Genomic DNA, 15,317 nt, shown 5'->3' with positions numbered 1-15,317 from the left:
TACAGTATGTAGCCTTTTCACACTGGCATTTTTTCACTTAGCATTATGCATTTAAGGTTCCCCCATGTCTTTTGATGGCTTGATACTTTGTTCTTTTTATTGCTGAACAATGTTCCATTTATGAACTATTGCAGTTTATTTATGCATTCATCTATTGAAGGGCATCATCATTGCTTCCAGCTTTTGGCAATCAAGAATAAAGCTGTAAACATTAGGGTGCAGGTTTTGTGTGGACATAAATTTTCAACTCAGTTGAGCAAATACCTAGCAGTGCAATTATTGGATCATATGGTAAGACTGTGATTAGCTTTGTAAGAAACTGCCAGGTTTCTTACAATGTGACTGCTTGTGCATTCCCATCAGCAATGATGAGAGTTCCTGCTGCCTCTGCATCCTTGTCAGCATTTTTTTTGTTCTTTTTTTTGAAATGGAGTCTCACTCTGTTGCCCAGGCTGGAGTGCAGTGGTGCGATTTCGGCATACTGCAACCTCTGCCTCCCAGGTTCAACCAACTCTCCTGCCTCAGCCTCCTGAGTAGCTGGGACTACAGGTGTGTACCACCATGCCCAGCTAACTTTTGTACTTTTAGTAGAGACAGGGTTTTGCCATGTTAGCTGGGCTAGTCTCGAACTCCTGACTTCAGGTGATCCACCCACCTTGGCCTCCCAGAGTGCTGGGATTACAGTCATGAGCCATTGCACCCGGCCGTTGTCAGCATTTGATGTTGTCAGTTGTTTTTATTTTAACCACTCTGGTAGGTATGTAGTGTTATTTTGTTTTAATTTGTAATTTCCAAATAATAAATGTTGTTGAACATCTTTTCATGTGCTTATTTACCATCTGTGTATCTTCTTTGGTAAGATTTCTGTTCAGATCTTTTGATTGTTTTTGATTGAGCTGTTGTCTTGTTTTGTTACTGAGTTTTATGAGTTTTGTTTGAGACAGGGTTTCGCTTCGTCACCCAGGCTGGAGTACAGTGGTGCGATCACAGTTCACTGCAGCCTCGAACTGCTGGGCACAAGTGATCCTTCCCACCTCAGCCTCCCAAGTAGCCAGGAATACAGGTGTGCACCATGCCTGGCGGTTTTTGTGTTTTTCTTGTAGAGATGAGCTTTTGCCATGTTGCCCAGGCTGGTCTTGAACTCCTGGGCTGAAGTGATCTCCCCACCTCAGCCTTCCAAATCCTATTGGGATTACAAGTGTGAGTCACCGTGCCCAGTGTTCTTTATATAATTTGTATACAAGTACTTCATCAGATATGTGTTTTGAAAATATTTTCTGTCACTCAGTTGCCTGTCTTTTCAATGACTTAATAGTATCTTTTGCAGGGCAGCTAATTTTGATAAAATCCAATCTATTGTTTTTTTATTTCATGGGTTGTGCTTTCCAAACCCATTCATTTGGTTTTGCTTTGGGCTTAGGATATTAAACAGCCTCTTCTAGGAACTTTCAGTTTCAACCCTTTTATTTATTTGTTTTTGAGACGGAGTCTCACCCTGTTGCCGGAGTCTCACCCTGTTGCCCAGGCTGAAGTGCAGGGGCACGATCTCACCTCACTGCAACCTCTGGCTCCTGAGTTTAAAAGATTCACCTGCCTCAGCCTCCCAATTAGCTGGCATTACAGGCATGCACCACCACACCCAGCTAATTTTTTTTGTGTGTTTTAGTAGAGACTGGGTTTCACCATGTTGGCCAGGCTGGTCTTGAACTCCTCACCTCAGGTGATCTGCCTGCCTCGGCCTCCCAAAGTGCTGGGATTACAGGCGTGAGCCACTGCACCTGGCCAAGTTTCAACCCTTTTCGATTTAAGAAACTTTGCTTATGAAACTTCGTTACATTTGCATAGCTAGGACCCTGGCCACCTTTATACTTTGTAGACTGAAGCTGTGTTCTGGTTCTTTAAATTGGGTGAAATGAAGCTCCTGAGTAGGGTGATTTGGACCCACTGAAGACCAGACATGTTTCAATAAATGTGCCTACTGGATTTCTCTCTATGCCCACAGGATGAACTACAGGAAGACAGGGGTGGGGGATTCTGAGATCATAGAATCTGAGGTCATAGAATTTTATTTGTGCATTAGTGTGGACAAAGATTTTGGCAGTTGAAATGGGAAAAGAGGGTGGATATGAGCGTGATTATGAGGAAGGAAATGGCAGGGTTTGAAATTAGAGTTAGTGTGAAGGTAATGATATTGGTTATCTCTAGATTGTGTGGCTAAGAAAAGGCAGAGTGCTAGGAGTTCAAGTGGGAGGAAGCAGAGAGAGGTACTTACATTTGTGGTAGTATTGGTCTTCAAGGTTATATCAGAATGGCAAGGGCATCTCATCAGCTGTGGTATTTGAGTAGATATACCCTTATTAGGTATGGAACTGTTAAAAGCATAATTACAAAGATACAGGCATTAGTGTACTTAAAGCACTGGCATGGAGTCACGTTGACTGGGCCTAGGGAAATGGTTTATAGTAATCTCAGTTTTGGTGTATCCCATTAATTTGGATTTTGTGTAACCTGAATTATAAGATTGCTTAAAATGAAACTACTTAATGCCTTAATTCCCCCAGTAGCTGACTTGTAGACAAGGATTTAAATGCAAGTATTTTGTTTTGGAGGTTATCCTTGGAAAAGCCAGTTGGGGAGTGGGAAGTGAGAGAGGAGAGGGGAGATAGCAAAGATTGCAAATACAAGATTTGTTATCAACCAGGTTTTTTCACAGCATTCCCACTGAGAAACTCCAGGAGCGAATGTAAAATTATGTCTTATAGTCAGTCCTTCAGGGGAAAGGTAGGTGGAGTGTTTATATACCATCTCTTTCAATCATTGATTAAGATTTTTTCAGGAGGTGGTAGATCTACACATCAGGCGTGCCACGCAAGGGAACAAAATGGACTCCAGGATAGAGAAAGCCCTCAGGTGCTGTCAGGCCAGTGTACCTGGTAGGGGCTAGGCGATATAGGGGCACTCTTTTGACTCCTTCTTTAATACCTTGCCATGCAGTTCCGGGATTTTCAATTTATTTCCTTTAAGACATTATTAGAAACATTTATTTCCGCCTTAAATGAGCCATTCTAGCAGCATGTTAGGACTGGCTCCGGATGCCCTTTTTGGAACATTAAATTGTGAGTCATGGAAGAGTGGCCCATATCAACAGACATTTCCTTGCCAGCCTTATACTTGACCTCCAAGTTCAGCACTCTCAAGATCCAGGTATGTTCTTCCAGTTCTTGCCAGTACATCTCATCATATCACACTGTGTTGGTGGATCAGTGCTTTCATCAAAAGGAGGGCCAGTACCTCCCTATTCTGACAATGCCTGGTTGTTAGCCTACAAGCAGTGAGGGAGGTAGGCACATATCTCCAGGAGGGTAGGCATCTTTGGAGGCATGCATCCCAGCTGAGACCTCTGCATAGTTTTTAGTCAGGGGAGACCGCCCTCTTGTAGTAAGAGGAAGAAAGCTGCTTCTGGCCTGGAGGGTTCAGAAGAATCTTGTCAGGACTGTGAATTCAGTTTTGTAATTTGCTTGCTTTCACAGTAGGAACTTGGGTCTAATTTTTAGCACAGTCTGTCTGCAGGCAAAGAAATGCAGATGCTGGCAACTAGAAACTGGACAGTTAGACCTTCGTGTAGCCTGGTGATGGAATAAAGGCAGGGTCTGCTGCGCCTGTTCAGTCAACAGATAATGTCAGTGTTACGGCTCCTGTTGAGTAACAGAGTTTTCTTAGCATCAGTTTGGTGTGCTGGTCCATTCTAACACTTAGGGAACACTGACTGTGTGCTGGGAATTGTTCTCGGCATTTGCTGTGAGTCCTCACAACAGTCCGTGAGGAAGGTGCTCGTGATCATCACAGTTTTACACATGATGAATCCGAGATTCAGAAGGATTAAATAATCTTTCCAGTGTTGGAGCTAGTATTTTTAGTTTAATTGACTAAAACACGCATTCTTTTGTTATTCCACATTGCTTTCCAAAAGGTATCCCCTTTATGTCCATTTGACAAATGATGAACTTGAGATGCAGAAATTGAGTGACAAGGTGAGTTTAAAGGCTGAAGAAAACTATTGTTAGAATTCAGGATGCCAGCTCTTTTGCTGTTGAATATCATACTGAACAAATAGCTAAAGTTAATACTGGCTGGTTTTGAATGTTTACTGTTTTTAAAATTCTGTTACATGGTCTGTCACAGGGTTTCTCAGCCTCAGCACTATTGTTGTTTTGGACTGGATGATTCTTTGTTGTGGAATACTCTCCAGTGCATTGTAGAATGTTGAGCGGTGTCCCTGACCTCTGTCTACTAGATGCCAGTAGCACCCTCCCAGTCGTGACAACCAAAACTGACTGTAGATATTGCTAAATGTCCCGTGGGGGCAAAATTGTCCCTGGTTGAGAACCAGGCCAATCTCTAAAGGTGGTTGTGTTATGACAGAACTCACCTAGAGTAATTCAGAAATTTGTTTGGTGAGCAGGGGGTTATGTTGCTTTAAAGTGTGGTGGAAGAAACATGAGCTTTGAAATCTCTTGGCTCTGCCACTTACCAGTCCCTGTATCCTTGATTAAGTAATTGTCTTTTCTGAGCGTTTGTTTCCTCATTTGTAATATGGGCATTATATCTACCTGACAGGGTTTTGGTGATTAAGCTGGAGGATGATACAGGTGAATGAGGGGAAAAAAAGGAGAAAAATGATCTGTAGTAGAAGAAAGTGAAGGAAAGATACAGAAGGCAGTTGTCAAGAGGAGGAGTGAAAGGCACATTGGGAAGATCTAAGACGGCAGGTGAACGAACCACATCTACCCTCTTCCCACACTCTATCTAGTCCCAGGTCACTGAGTCTGGAAGAAAGCTCTGAATAGGGCCGAGCACGGTGGCTCACACCTGTAATCTCAGCACTTTGGGAGGCTGAGGTGGGCGGATCACTTGAGACTGGGAGTTCGAGACCAGCCTGGCTAACATGGTGAAACTCCATCTCTACTAAAAATAAAAAAATTAGCCAGGCATGGTGGCGCGTGCCTGTAATCCCAGCTACTCAGGAGGCTGAAGCACAATAATTGCTTGAACCTGGGAGTCGGAGGTTGCAGCGAGCTGGGATCACGCCACTGCACTCCAGCCTGGGCGACAGAGTGAGACTCAAGTCTCAAAAAAAAAAAAAGAAAGCTCTGAAGAGTTTATTTTCTTTCTCTCTCTCTCTCTTTCTCTCTCTCTTTCTCCTCTCTTTCTTTCTCTCTCTCTCTTTCTTTCTTTCTTTTTCTTTCTTTCTTTCTGTTTAATTGAACTTACAGTGCCACATGACTGGGGAGGCCTCAGAATCATGGTGGGAGGTGAAAGGCACTTCTTACATGGCAGCAGCAAGAGAAAATGAGGAAGAAGCAAAAGCGGAAACCCCTGATAAACCCATCAGATCTCATGAGACTTACTGTCACGAGAATAGTACGGGAAAGACCAGCCCGCATGATTCAATTACCTCCCTCCCACAACACAGGGAAATTCTGGGAGATACAATTCAAGTTGAGATTTGGATGGGGACACAGCCAAACCATATCAGGGATTAATACCTGATTTCTTTAATATGAAATTGAATATTCATATATATTTTATGTATAAGCTAACCATTCTTATGTCCTTTATTACAGCCTTTCATTACATTTATTTTCTAAATTATATTTAGTAACATGTTTATCGATATAAACCAGTAGAGATATGGGAAGTTACTTAAACTAATCCAGGACTCTGCAGAGAAAATAAAGTTAGAAGTAAGACAGCCCCATATTTTTAGCACAGTAAGCAATTGTATGAGCTCATATAAGTATTGATTTACAATATTTTAGAAGCTATCAAATAAAAGGAGGTGGTTTATCTTTTTCTGAATTAGGCTTTCAGTTTATTTTTACTGATACTCTGTTAAAATGTGCATTTGCAACTTGGTTTCCTGTACCTCTTCACAATGGAATGATTAGCACTTGATTGAATTGTCAAATTATACAGTGGTTTATTGTATCTTTCTTTGTCTCTAGGATGATTGAAGAAAGTGGGAACAAGCGGAAGACCATGGCAGAGAAGAGGCAGCTGTTCATAGAAATGCGTGAGTCTTGAGTCCTTGTTCGTATGTGCAGGAATGTTTGTGTGTGTGTGTGTTTTTTTTTTTTAATCAAGTCATAGCTTTAATCAGTTACAAGTTTTAAACTTTAAAGAGGGAAGAATGGGAGTAAAAGAATCATGGAGTTGAAGGACCCCAAGCCAAAGCATATATTTTAGTAGAACTGCCTTGCTTTCTTAGGCAAGGCCATAAATAATAAGGTAGAAATGTTACCTAGAATGCCTGTGATTTTGTACCATGCCAGTCAATTTAGATCTCTTGCTGTAACTCCGTTGTTACCGTGAGCTTGCAGGTGGTGATTAATGATTAATATATTATATAAATTGCCTTCCACTAGATACCAGTTCTGAGACAGAGAGGACTAAGTGTTAGGGCAACACCTAGAGATATTGGAAAACTAAAAAGAATGAATGTGTATTTTGATATATTTTTAACTTTAAATATTCTGTTAAAAATTACACAGCCGGGCGCGGTGGCTCAAGCCTGTAATCCCAGCACTTCGGGAGGCCGAGACGGGCGGATCACGAGGTCAGGAGATCAAGACCATCCTGGCTAACACGGTGAAACCTCGTCTCTACTAAAAAATACAAAAAAAAAACTAGCCGGGCGAGCTGGCGGGCGCCTGTAGTCCCAGCTACTCTGGAGGCTGAGGCAGGAGAATGGCGTGAACCCGGGAGGTGGAGCTTGCAGTGAGCTGAGATCCGGCCACAGCACTCCAGCCTGGGTGACAGAGCGAGACTCTGTCTCAAAAAAAAAAAAAAAAAAAAAAAAAAAAAAAAAAAAAAATTACATTGTTTTATACAGTTCAAACAGAGAGAAGAAGATGGCTAAGAGAGGTGGGGTGGTTCCCAATCCTTGCAGGATTGTTTTGCTCTGTGACTACTTGTCTATGTGACCATGACCATGTGACCTTGACCAACTCAAGGTCGCATTTGCTGGACCTCAAATTCCTTTGCCATGAAATAGGGGTTGTTGGTCTGGACCAGTGATTATGAAACCTTTCAAAAGTACTGTACTGTCTTTTTCCCAGCGAAATCTTACGGGGACCCTCAACATAAGAGTATTATAAAATTGGTAGTGCTTGGTTGAAGCAGGAGAGGGGAGGAAGAGCCAGCCTGGGATAGCCTCTAAGGCCCTTGCAGAATTCTAGAATTCTGCATATCGCAGTATGAAAATCAGTGGGTAAAAGTCTCTGAAGACCCGACTCTCAACTCATTTGACATCTTTAGGGTCTTGGTAATGGTAGGCAGAGTTTGACTCAGCTAAGCCATGTGTTGTCCTGTTAGTCATAGGCTGGATAACTATTTGTTAGAGGTGGTAAAGAAGAAATTTCGGCATTGGATAGGTAGCCCAACTGGGTGATCATTAAGGACTTTTGTAGTTCTGAGCTTCTAATGGCTAGTAATCCAAGCCAGACACCTTGGAGTCACTTCCCTCCACCTCACCTTCTACCTCCAAAGAAATCAGAAGGCATCTGAATTTTACTATGTACATGAGTCTGATTCTGTTCATCACACCACAGCGGCTTTGAATCCAGCTTTGCAGTTAGACTGCTTAGTTTGGATCTTGGCTGCCTCACTTCCTGACTGAATAACCTTAGGCAAGTTAACTTAATCTCTCTGGGCCTCTGTTTCCTCATCCATAAAGCAGGAATGGCATTGACTTCTTAGAATTGTTGTGAAGATTACATGAGATAATGTGAATAAAGCACTTGGCACAATGCCTGACACTTACATACTTAAGTATGAAGTAAGTAGTACATACTTAATATGGATGGTTGTATCTATTACTAATTTTTTTTTATTGTTGGTACTTTTCTGAACTAAAGCAATAATTTCCTGAACCCTTTTTCCAATCTTGACCCTCTCAAATCTGCTGTCTCTGATCAGCTACCAGATTGAATTATATACATCTGTGCTACTTTTTTTTTTTTTTTTTTTTTTTGAGAGGGAGTTTCACTCAGCCACCCAGGCGGGAGTGCAGTGGCTCGATCTCGGCTCACTGCAACCTCCACCTCCTGGGTTCAAGTGATTCTCATGCCTCAGCCTTCTGAGTAGCTGGGATCACAGGTGCCCACCATCACACCTGGCTAATTTTTGTATTTTTAGTAGAGACGGGGTTTCACCATGTTGGCAGGGCTGGTCTCAAACTCCTGACCTCAAGTGATCCGCCTGTCTTGGCCTCCCAAAGTGCTGGGGTTACAGGTGTGAGCCACTGTGCCTGGCCTAAATCTGTTCTACTTCTTTGCTTACCTTCCTTTACTTGCTTCTCATCACTTTAATGGGAAGGACCCCACTCCTAAGATTGCCGAACAGGCCCTTCTGGCCCCTTTTTTGCTTTGGCCAGTAGTTCCCAATTTTTCCATCACATTCCTTGCATGTTACTTCCCAGCAATACTGAATTAGCTTTCCTGCAGATCATGTGGTTTCATGCCTTTGTGCCTTTGCACAATACCGTTGCCTCCACCACCTGGCACACTGCTCCTGCCTGCCCTTCAAAACTCAGCATAGGGGTCATCTTTTCCCTTAACTTCTAGTGCATTTATTGAGGATCTACTATGCGCCAGGCACTGTTCTGGGTGCTAGGGCCACAGAGGAGAACAAAACACAGTCCCTGACCTCACTTCATGAAATTTCCATGTTAGTAAAGGGAAGCAGACAAAATAGGAAACCAAATATATAGACATAGTAATTCCTGATACTACGAAGAGGCTGGGGTGCCTTAAGTAAATACACATGGGCATGCTGGCGTGATGGGGTGGAGATCTGAAGTAGTCCTGTCAAGAACTGGGTTTACTTCTTTGTGAATGTTACTACTCTTACACAGAAACCTCATATGAATTATCATCCTCTGACTTAAGGATAACAGTCAGTCTGGGAGATGTTTGGTGAGTGTGACTTCTTGAGTCTCCTCTATTTCTTCACAGGAGGAATTGCATGGGTGACTATAATATCTGCTGCTGGAAGCCCCACCCCCTCATTTCCAGCAATGTCAACCAGAAACTCCAGCATAACTACTTTCTGTGGGTGCCAGAATCACCTTTTTCCAGCTATTATTCAGTTGTATCATTTAGTAGGTTGATTTTCGTATGTCAATTTTGAATCTAGTACTCTTTCTCATCTCTTATTAGTCTTAATGGTTATAGATTTCTACTTAGGTAGGTAACTGTACCATTTTTTTTCTTTTTCTTTGAGACTGTGTCTTGCTCTGTCACTCAGGCTGGAGTGTGAAGGTATGATCATAGCTTACTGCAGGCTCCGCCTCCAGGGCTCAATTGATCCTCCCGCCTCAGCCTTCTGGGTATCTGAGACTACAGGCATGTGCCAACAGGCCTGGCTAATTTTCTTGTTTTTTTTGTAGCAATGGGTTCACACTATGGTGCCCAGGCTGGCTGGTCTCGAACTCCTGGGCTCAAGTGATCCTCCCACCTCGACCTCCCAAAGCGCTGGGATTAACGGTATGAACTACCGTGCCCGGCCAGTAACTATACCATTTTTAAAGAAAGACAATTTTGACTCTTCCTTTTGTAATTGTGATCCTTATACCCTTTTTTTGACCTAGTGTACTGGTTAGGGCCGCAGATATTATATTGAAAAGTAGGAAGGATGGCTGGGCGCGGTGGCTCATGCCTGTAATCCAAGCACTTTGGGAGGCCAAGGTGAGCAGATCACGAGGTCAGGAGTTCGAGACCATCCTGGCTAACGTGGTGAAACCCTGTCTCTACTAAAAATACCAAAAAATTACCTGGACATGCTGGTGGGGGCTATAGTCCCAGCTACTTGGGAGGCTGAGGCAGGAGAATGGCGTGAACCCGGGAGGCGGAGCTTGCAGTGAATGGAGATCACGCCATCGCACTCCAGCCTGGGCAGCAGAGCAAGACTGCGACTCAAAAAAAAAAAAAAAAAGAAAAGTAGGAAGGATAGCAGGAGCATCCTTGTCTTGTTTTTTATTTTCATGGGAATGTTTCTAGTATTTCTATTATTTCTCTATTTCTAATATTTCACTTTTAAGTGTGATAATTGCTACAGGGTAACCTGATAAAGGTGAAGGAACTAATATGTCTTAATTTTCCAGGAATCATTATCATTATTTTCTTAAGTCATAACTGAATATTGAATTTTTTTTTTTTTTTTTTTTTTGAGATGAAGTCTTGCTCTGTTGCACAGGCTGGAGTGCAGCGGCGCAATCTCGGCTCACTGTAAGCTCCGCCTCCCGGGTTCACACCATTCTCCTGCCTCAGCCTCCCGCCACCATGCCCCGCTAATTTTTTTGTATTTTTGGTAGAAATGGGGTTTCACCGTGTTAGTCAGGATGGTCTCGATCTCCTGACCTCGTGATCTGCCCGCCTCGGCCTCCCAAAGTGCTGGGATTACAGGCATGAGCCACCGCGCCCGGCCTTGAATATTGAATTTTATCAGATGTTCTCTGCTTCCCTTGAGAGGAATGTATTTCCTCTTCACTCTGTTCATACAGTGCTGGGGCCAGCCATCTTTTTCTTAAAGAGCCAGAAAGTAAATATTTTAGGATTTGCAGGCTGTATGATGAGTTCTTTGTCAAGCTATTCAACTCTGCCATTGTAGCATAAAAGCAGTCGTAATAATTTATTAATTTAAATAGTTTATGTTTTTTTAACCTTAGCGTTCAGAATATTTCCTTTTGGAGCTCTTTTTAAAAAATAATTGTAATGTTTAGATTCAGGGGGTACGTGTGCAGGTTTGTTACATAGTTTGTATTTTTCAACCTTGTGTTACCTTTACTGTTATGACTTTATATAATGTCCTTAAGCCTTTATGTTTTTAGACAGTATTTTTACATTTTCTGTTATGAACAGCAATGAAATTAGTTTATTCTTTCTTTGCTTAATATTTTCTCTTTTAGACTCTAAGCAACATGAGAATAAGGATCTCATCTGTTTATCATGGTGGTGCCTCGATAAATATTTATTAACAGAAGAATGGAATATATTCCATAGAAATAAATCGGTAGTTTATGATTCTTACATAATATAAAATCCCTAAGAAAAATGAAAGGTGACAGGTGAGAAGAGTGATCCTCAACTCTGGTGCTAAAGCGAAAGTTTTCCAGTTGATTGTGCAGAGTACTTGATACCAGGCCTCCAGTGCTCAGAGATTCTGATTTTATTTTGTCTTTTCCAAAGTTTGCCAATTTTATTGGCAAAGGACTGACTTTTAGCTTTATTGGTCCTCTTTGTATATCTTTGTTCTCTGCCTCATTTGTGCTGTTTATTTTTGTCTTCCTATTTAGGCAATTCTGTTATTTTTCTTTTTTTCTTTTTTTTTTTTTTTTTGAGACGGAGTCTCACTCTGTCGCCCAGGCTGGAGTGCAGTGGCCGGATCTCAGCTCACTGCAAGCTCCGCCTCCCGGGTTCACGCCATTCTCCTGCCTCAGCCTCCCGAGTAGCTGGGACTACAGGCGCCTGCCACCTCGCCCAGCTAGTTTTTTTTGGTGTGTTTTTTAGTAGAGATGGGGTTTCACCGTGTTTGCCAGGATGGTCTCGATCTCCTGACCTCGTGATCCGCCCGTCTCGGCCTCCCAAAGTGCTGGGATTACAGGCTTGAGCCACCGCGCCCGGCCACAATTCTGTTTTTTTTCTAGCAATTTATGTTGGGTTACTAAGGCCATTTGTTTTCAGCCTTTTTTTCTTATGTAAGCATTTAAGAATAAACTTTCCTGTGATTGTTTTTTTGCATCCCAAGTGTTCTGATATTTACTATTTTTCATAATCAGTTCTCTATATCCTCTAGTTTTTATTATTAATTACTTAGAAATATCTTTTTATTGATTGGTTGGTTGGTTGATTGACTGATTGATAGAGACAGGGTATTGCTGCGTTGCCCAGGCTGGTCTTGAGCTCCGAAGCTCAAGCGATCCTCCCACCTTGGCCTCCCAAAGTGCTGGGATTACAAGCGTGGGCCACCACACCCAACTGGAGTATCTTTTTAAATTTGAAAGTAAATGTTTTAGTGAAATAAACCTGTATAGCTTAATTGGGATTTGGGTCGGGAAATGAGGGACGATCTGGAATCTTTGAATTTGTTAATTTATATATATATTTTTTTCCATATATTGCATGAGTACTTGAAAATAATGTGTATGATTTCTGTATTATTTAGATGAAGCTTGTTGCGTATTTCATTAAAATCTTTTTTGTCGGTGATTTGATTGCTTGATCTTAATCACTGAAAGATGTTAAATATGTCTGCTTTGATCAAGAGTGTTAAAGTTTTCTCTGTACTTTTGTTAGCTTTTGAAACTTTAATTCTTGGATGCTTGTACCTTTAAAATGTTATGTCTACCTAGGAAAGTGAATCCTTTATCATTATATAGTTACCTTCTTTTTCTAGTAATGCTTTTGATGCATTTAAGTCTATTTTGTAGCATATTGATAGAGCTAATGCTGGGTTTCTTTCAGGTAGCATACTTAGTACAGTATGTATCTTTTCATTCTTTTACTTAAAAATTTTCTTAATTCTTACGTTTTTGTCTCTTATAAGTAGCATAAGCTAGAATATTTTTTAAAAAAACAATATGACAGTCTTTGCCTTGTCACTGAAGAGTTTATTTTGTCTAGCTTTTAAGAGTCAAATTCTGTAAAATATTTGAAGAGATTTATTTGAAGCTAAATGTAGTGACCATGGCCCGTGACACAGCCCTCAGGAGGTCCTGAGACCTCCCAAGGTGGTCGGGGTGCAGCTTGGTTTTATACATTTTAAGGAGGCATGAGACTAAAATCAAACACATTTAAGAAACATATTGGTTTGGTCCAGAAAGGCAGAACAACTTGAAGGGGTGGGGGGTGGGGGCTTCTAGCTTATAGGTAGATTTAAAAGTTTTCTGGTTAAAAATCGGTTGAATTTATCCAAAGACCTGGGATCAATAGAAAGGAATGTCTGGGTTGCAATAAGAGGTTGTGGAGACCAAAGTTTTCTCATACAGATGAAGCCTCCTGGTAGCAGACTGCAGAGAGAACAGGTTGTAATATGTTTCTTTTTGCTTTTTTTTTTTTTTTTTGAGACGGAGTCTCACTCTGTCACCCAGGCTGGAGTGCAGTGGCGCGATCTCGGCTCACTGCAATCTCCACCTCCTGGTTTCAAGCGATTCTCCTGTCTCAGCCTCCCAAGTAGCTGGGATTACGGGCAGCTGCCACTATGCCTGGCTAATTTTTGTATTTTTAGTAGAGATGGGGTTTCACCATGTTGGTCCGGCTGGTCTCAAACTCCTGACCTCAGGTAATCCATCTGCCTCAACCTCCCAAAGTGCTGGGATTACAGCGTGAGCTACCGTGCTCGGCCAATATGTTTCTTATTAGGCTTAAAGTCTGTGTTGTTATTCATGCCTGAGAGGTACAATGAGGCATGTTTGATCCCAACTTCCTATCATGGCCTGAAACAGTCTCTCAGGTTAAATTTTAAACGAGTCCTGGCTGAGGAGGAAGTTCATTCAGATGGTTGGGGTGCCTTAGAGTTTTGTTTTTGGTTTACATATCCATCATATTTTATGCCTCAATTTTGTCCTTGTTTTGATATGTTCCTTCTTTCTTTCCCTGTCTTAGAGGAACTGAGCTTGCTTTCTTCCTTCCATCCCATTGTTTCCCTCTACTTGGTTGTGAGTTATATATTTTTCTGTTCTTTATCCTGGAAATATTGACATCAATTAAAATATAGCTTATCAATATTTGTAACTTTTTTCAAATATGAGGGTATTGGAATATTTTTGGGTACCCCTTAATGAAATTTATACCATTTTTAGTATTATCTTTTTTAAGGGCCAGGCTCAGTGGCTCATGCCTGTAATTCCAGCACTTTGGGAGGCCGAGGCAGGTGGATTGCTTGAGCCTAGAAGTTTGAGACCAGCCTGGGCAACATGGCGAAACCCTGTCTCCAGAAAAGTACAAAAATTAGCCGGGTGTGGTGGCATGTTTTTGTAGTCCCAGCTACTTGGGAGGCTGATAGGTGGAAGGATTGCTTGAGCCTGGGAAGTCAACGTTACAGTGAGCTGAGATTGTGAAACTGTACTCCAATGCCAGGGTGAGTGAGACCCTGTTTAAAAAAAAGAAAAAAGATATCTTTTTTACCCTACATATTAGATTTTGTTATTATTTTGTGTAATCTAATCCATTTAGTTACTACTTTCTTTTTTCTTTTTTTTTTGAGATGGAGTCTTGCTCTGTCGCCCAGGCTGGAGTGCAATGTCTCAATCTCAGCTCAAGCAGTTCTTGTGCCTCATTCTCTCACACGTGTGCACCACCACAACCCAGCTAATTTTTGTATTACTAATAGAGATGGGGTTTCGCTAAGCTGGCCAGCCAGGTCTCAAACTCCTGACCTCAAGTGATCTGCTCACCTCAGCCTCCCAACGTGCTGGGATTACAAGCGTGAGCCACTGCGTCCGGCCATTTACTTACCACTTTCTTTGCTTGCTGTTATTCTTATTTTTGTTAAATTCAGATAAATGTAAATCTAAATCAAGGTGGAGAAAGGCTTGTGCCCCCAGCATTTCCCTTTGTGGGATGCTTTCTCTTTTTTTCCTAGTTCACCCACTGAGAGAGTCATCCTTACAGTTCAGTGGTCTTGGTTGTATTTGTATCTTCCTCTCTGATGAGACCTCTGGCCTCCTCTCTGTCCCCCAGGGTTTTTATTCTTACTGCAAAGAAAAAGATAACGAAATCATTTGTGTTAGTTATTTGGACTAATAATCTGTTGAAAAATTTCTTATTTCTTACTTTATTTTTGATGCAGAATTGCGCTTTGTTGCCCAGGCTGGAGTGCAGTGGCACAATCCTGGCCCACTGAAGCCTCCGCCTTCGCCTCTAGGGTTCAAGTGATTATCCTGTCTCTGGAGTAGCTGGGATTACAGGCGCTCACCACCATGCCCAGCTAATTTTTGTATTTTTAGTAGAGATGGGATTTCACCATGTTGGCCAGGCTGGTCTCGAATTCCTGACCTCAGGTGATTCAGCCGCTTTGGCCTCCCAAAGTACTGGGATTACAGGCATGAGCTACCACACCCAGCCAAAAATTTTTTCAATCATAAATGGTTGTGAAAAATTTCAGACAATTTAGCATTATATTACACTTACATCTTCTAGCTCTATAATCTCTTCTCCCTTCTTCCTTTTTTCCTCCTCATTCCTCCTCTCCCCATTTGCATTGCTTTTTAAACAAAATACATTTACTTCCTGTATCTTCCATGGATTTGTTACAGGAAG

At 41.8% G+C, this 15,317-nt stretch overlaps 1 protein-coding gene across 18 annotated transcripts in view; it reads left to right on the top strand.

Moving 5' to 3' along the window:
• DTNB (dystrobrevin beta) overlaps window positions 1-15,317 on the top strand; it is a 299,924-nt gene that overhangs the window by 22,519 nt on the left and 262,088 nt on the right. For all 18 annotated transcript variants that reach the window (XR_004054289.1, XR_004054290.1, XM_010383016.2 and 15 more), the window contains exon 2: window positions 6,006-6,073. Coding sequence is in view for 16 of the 18 variants with exons in the window: in XM_010383016.2 (XP_010381318.1) it covers window positions 6,007-6,073 (67 nt within the window). In the remaining 2 variants the exon portion in view is untranslated. The remainder of the gene's footprint in view (window positions 1-6,005; window positions 6,074-15,317) is intronic.

This window comes from Rhinopithecus roxellana, chromosome 17 (assembly GCF_007565055.1).
Source record: "Rhinopithecus roxellana isolate Shanxi Qingling chromosome 17, ASM756505v1, whole genome shotgun sequence".
Lineage (NCBI taxonomy): Eukaryota > Metazoa > Chordata > Mammalia > Primates > Cercopithecidae > Rhinopithecus > Rhinopithecus roxellana.
Note: the sequence above shows the minus strand (reverse complement) of the source record. Positions and strands in the feature narration are given on the sequence as shown.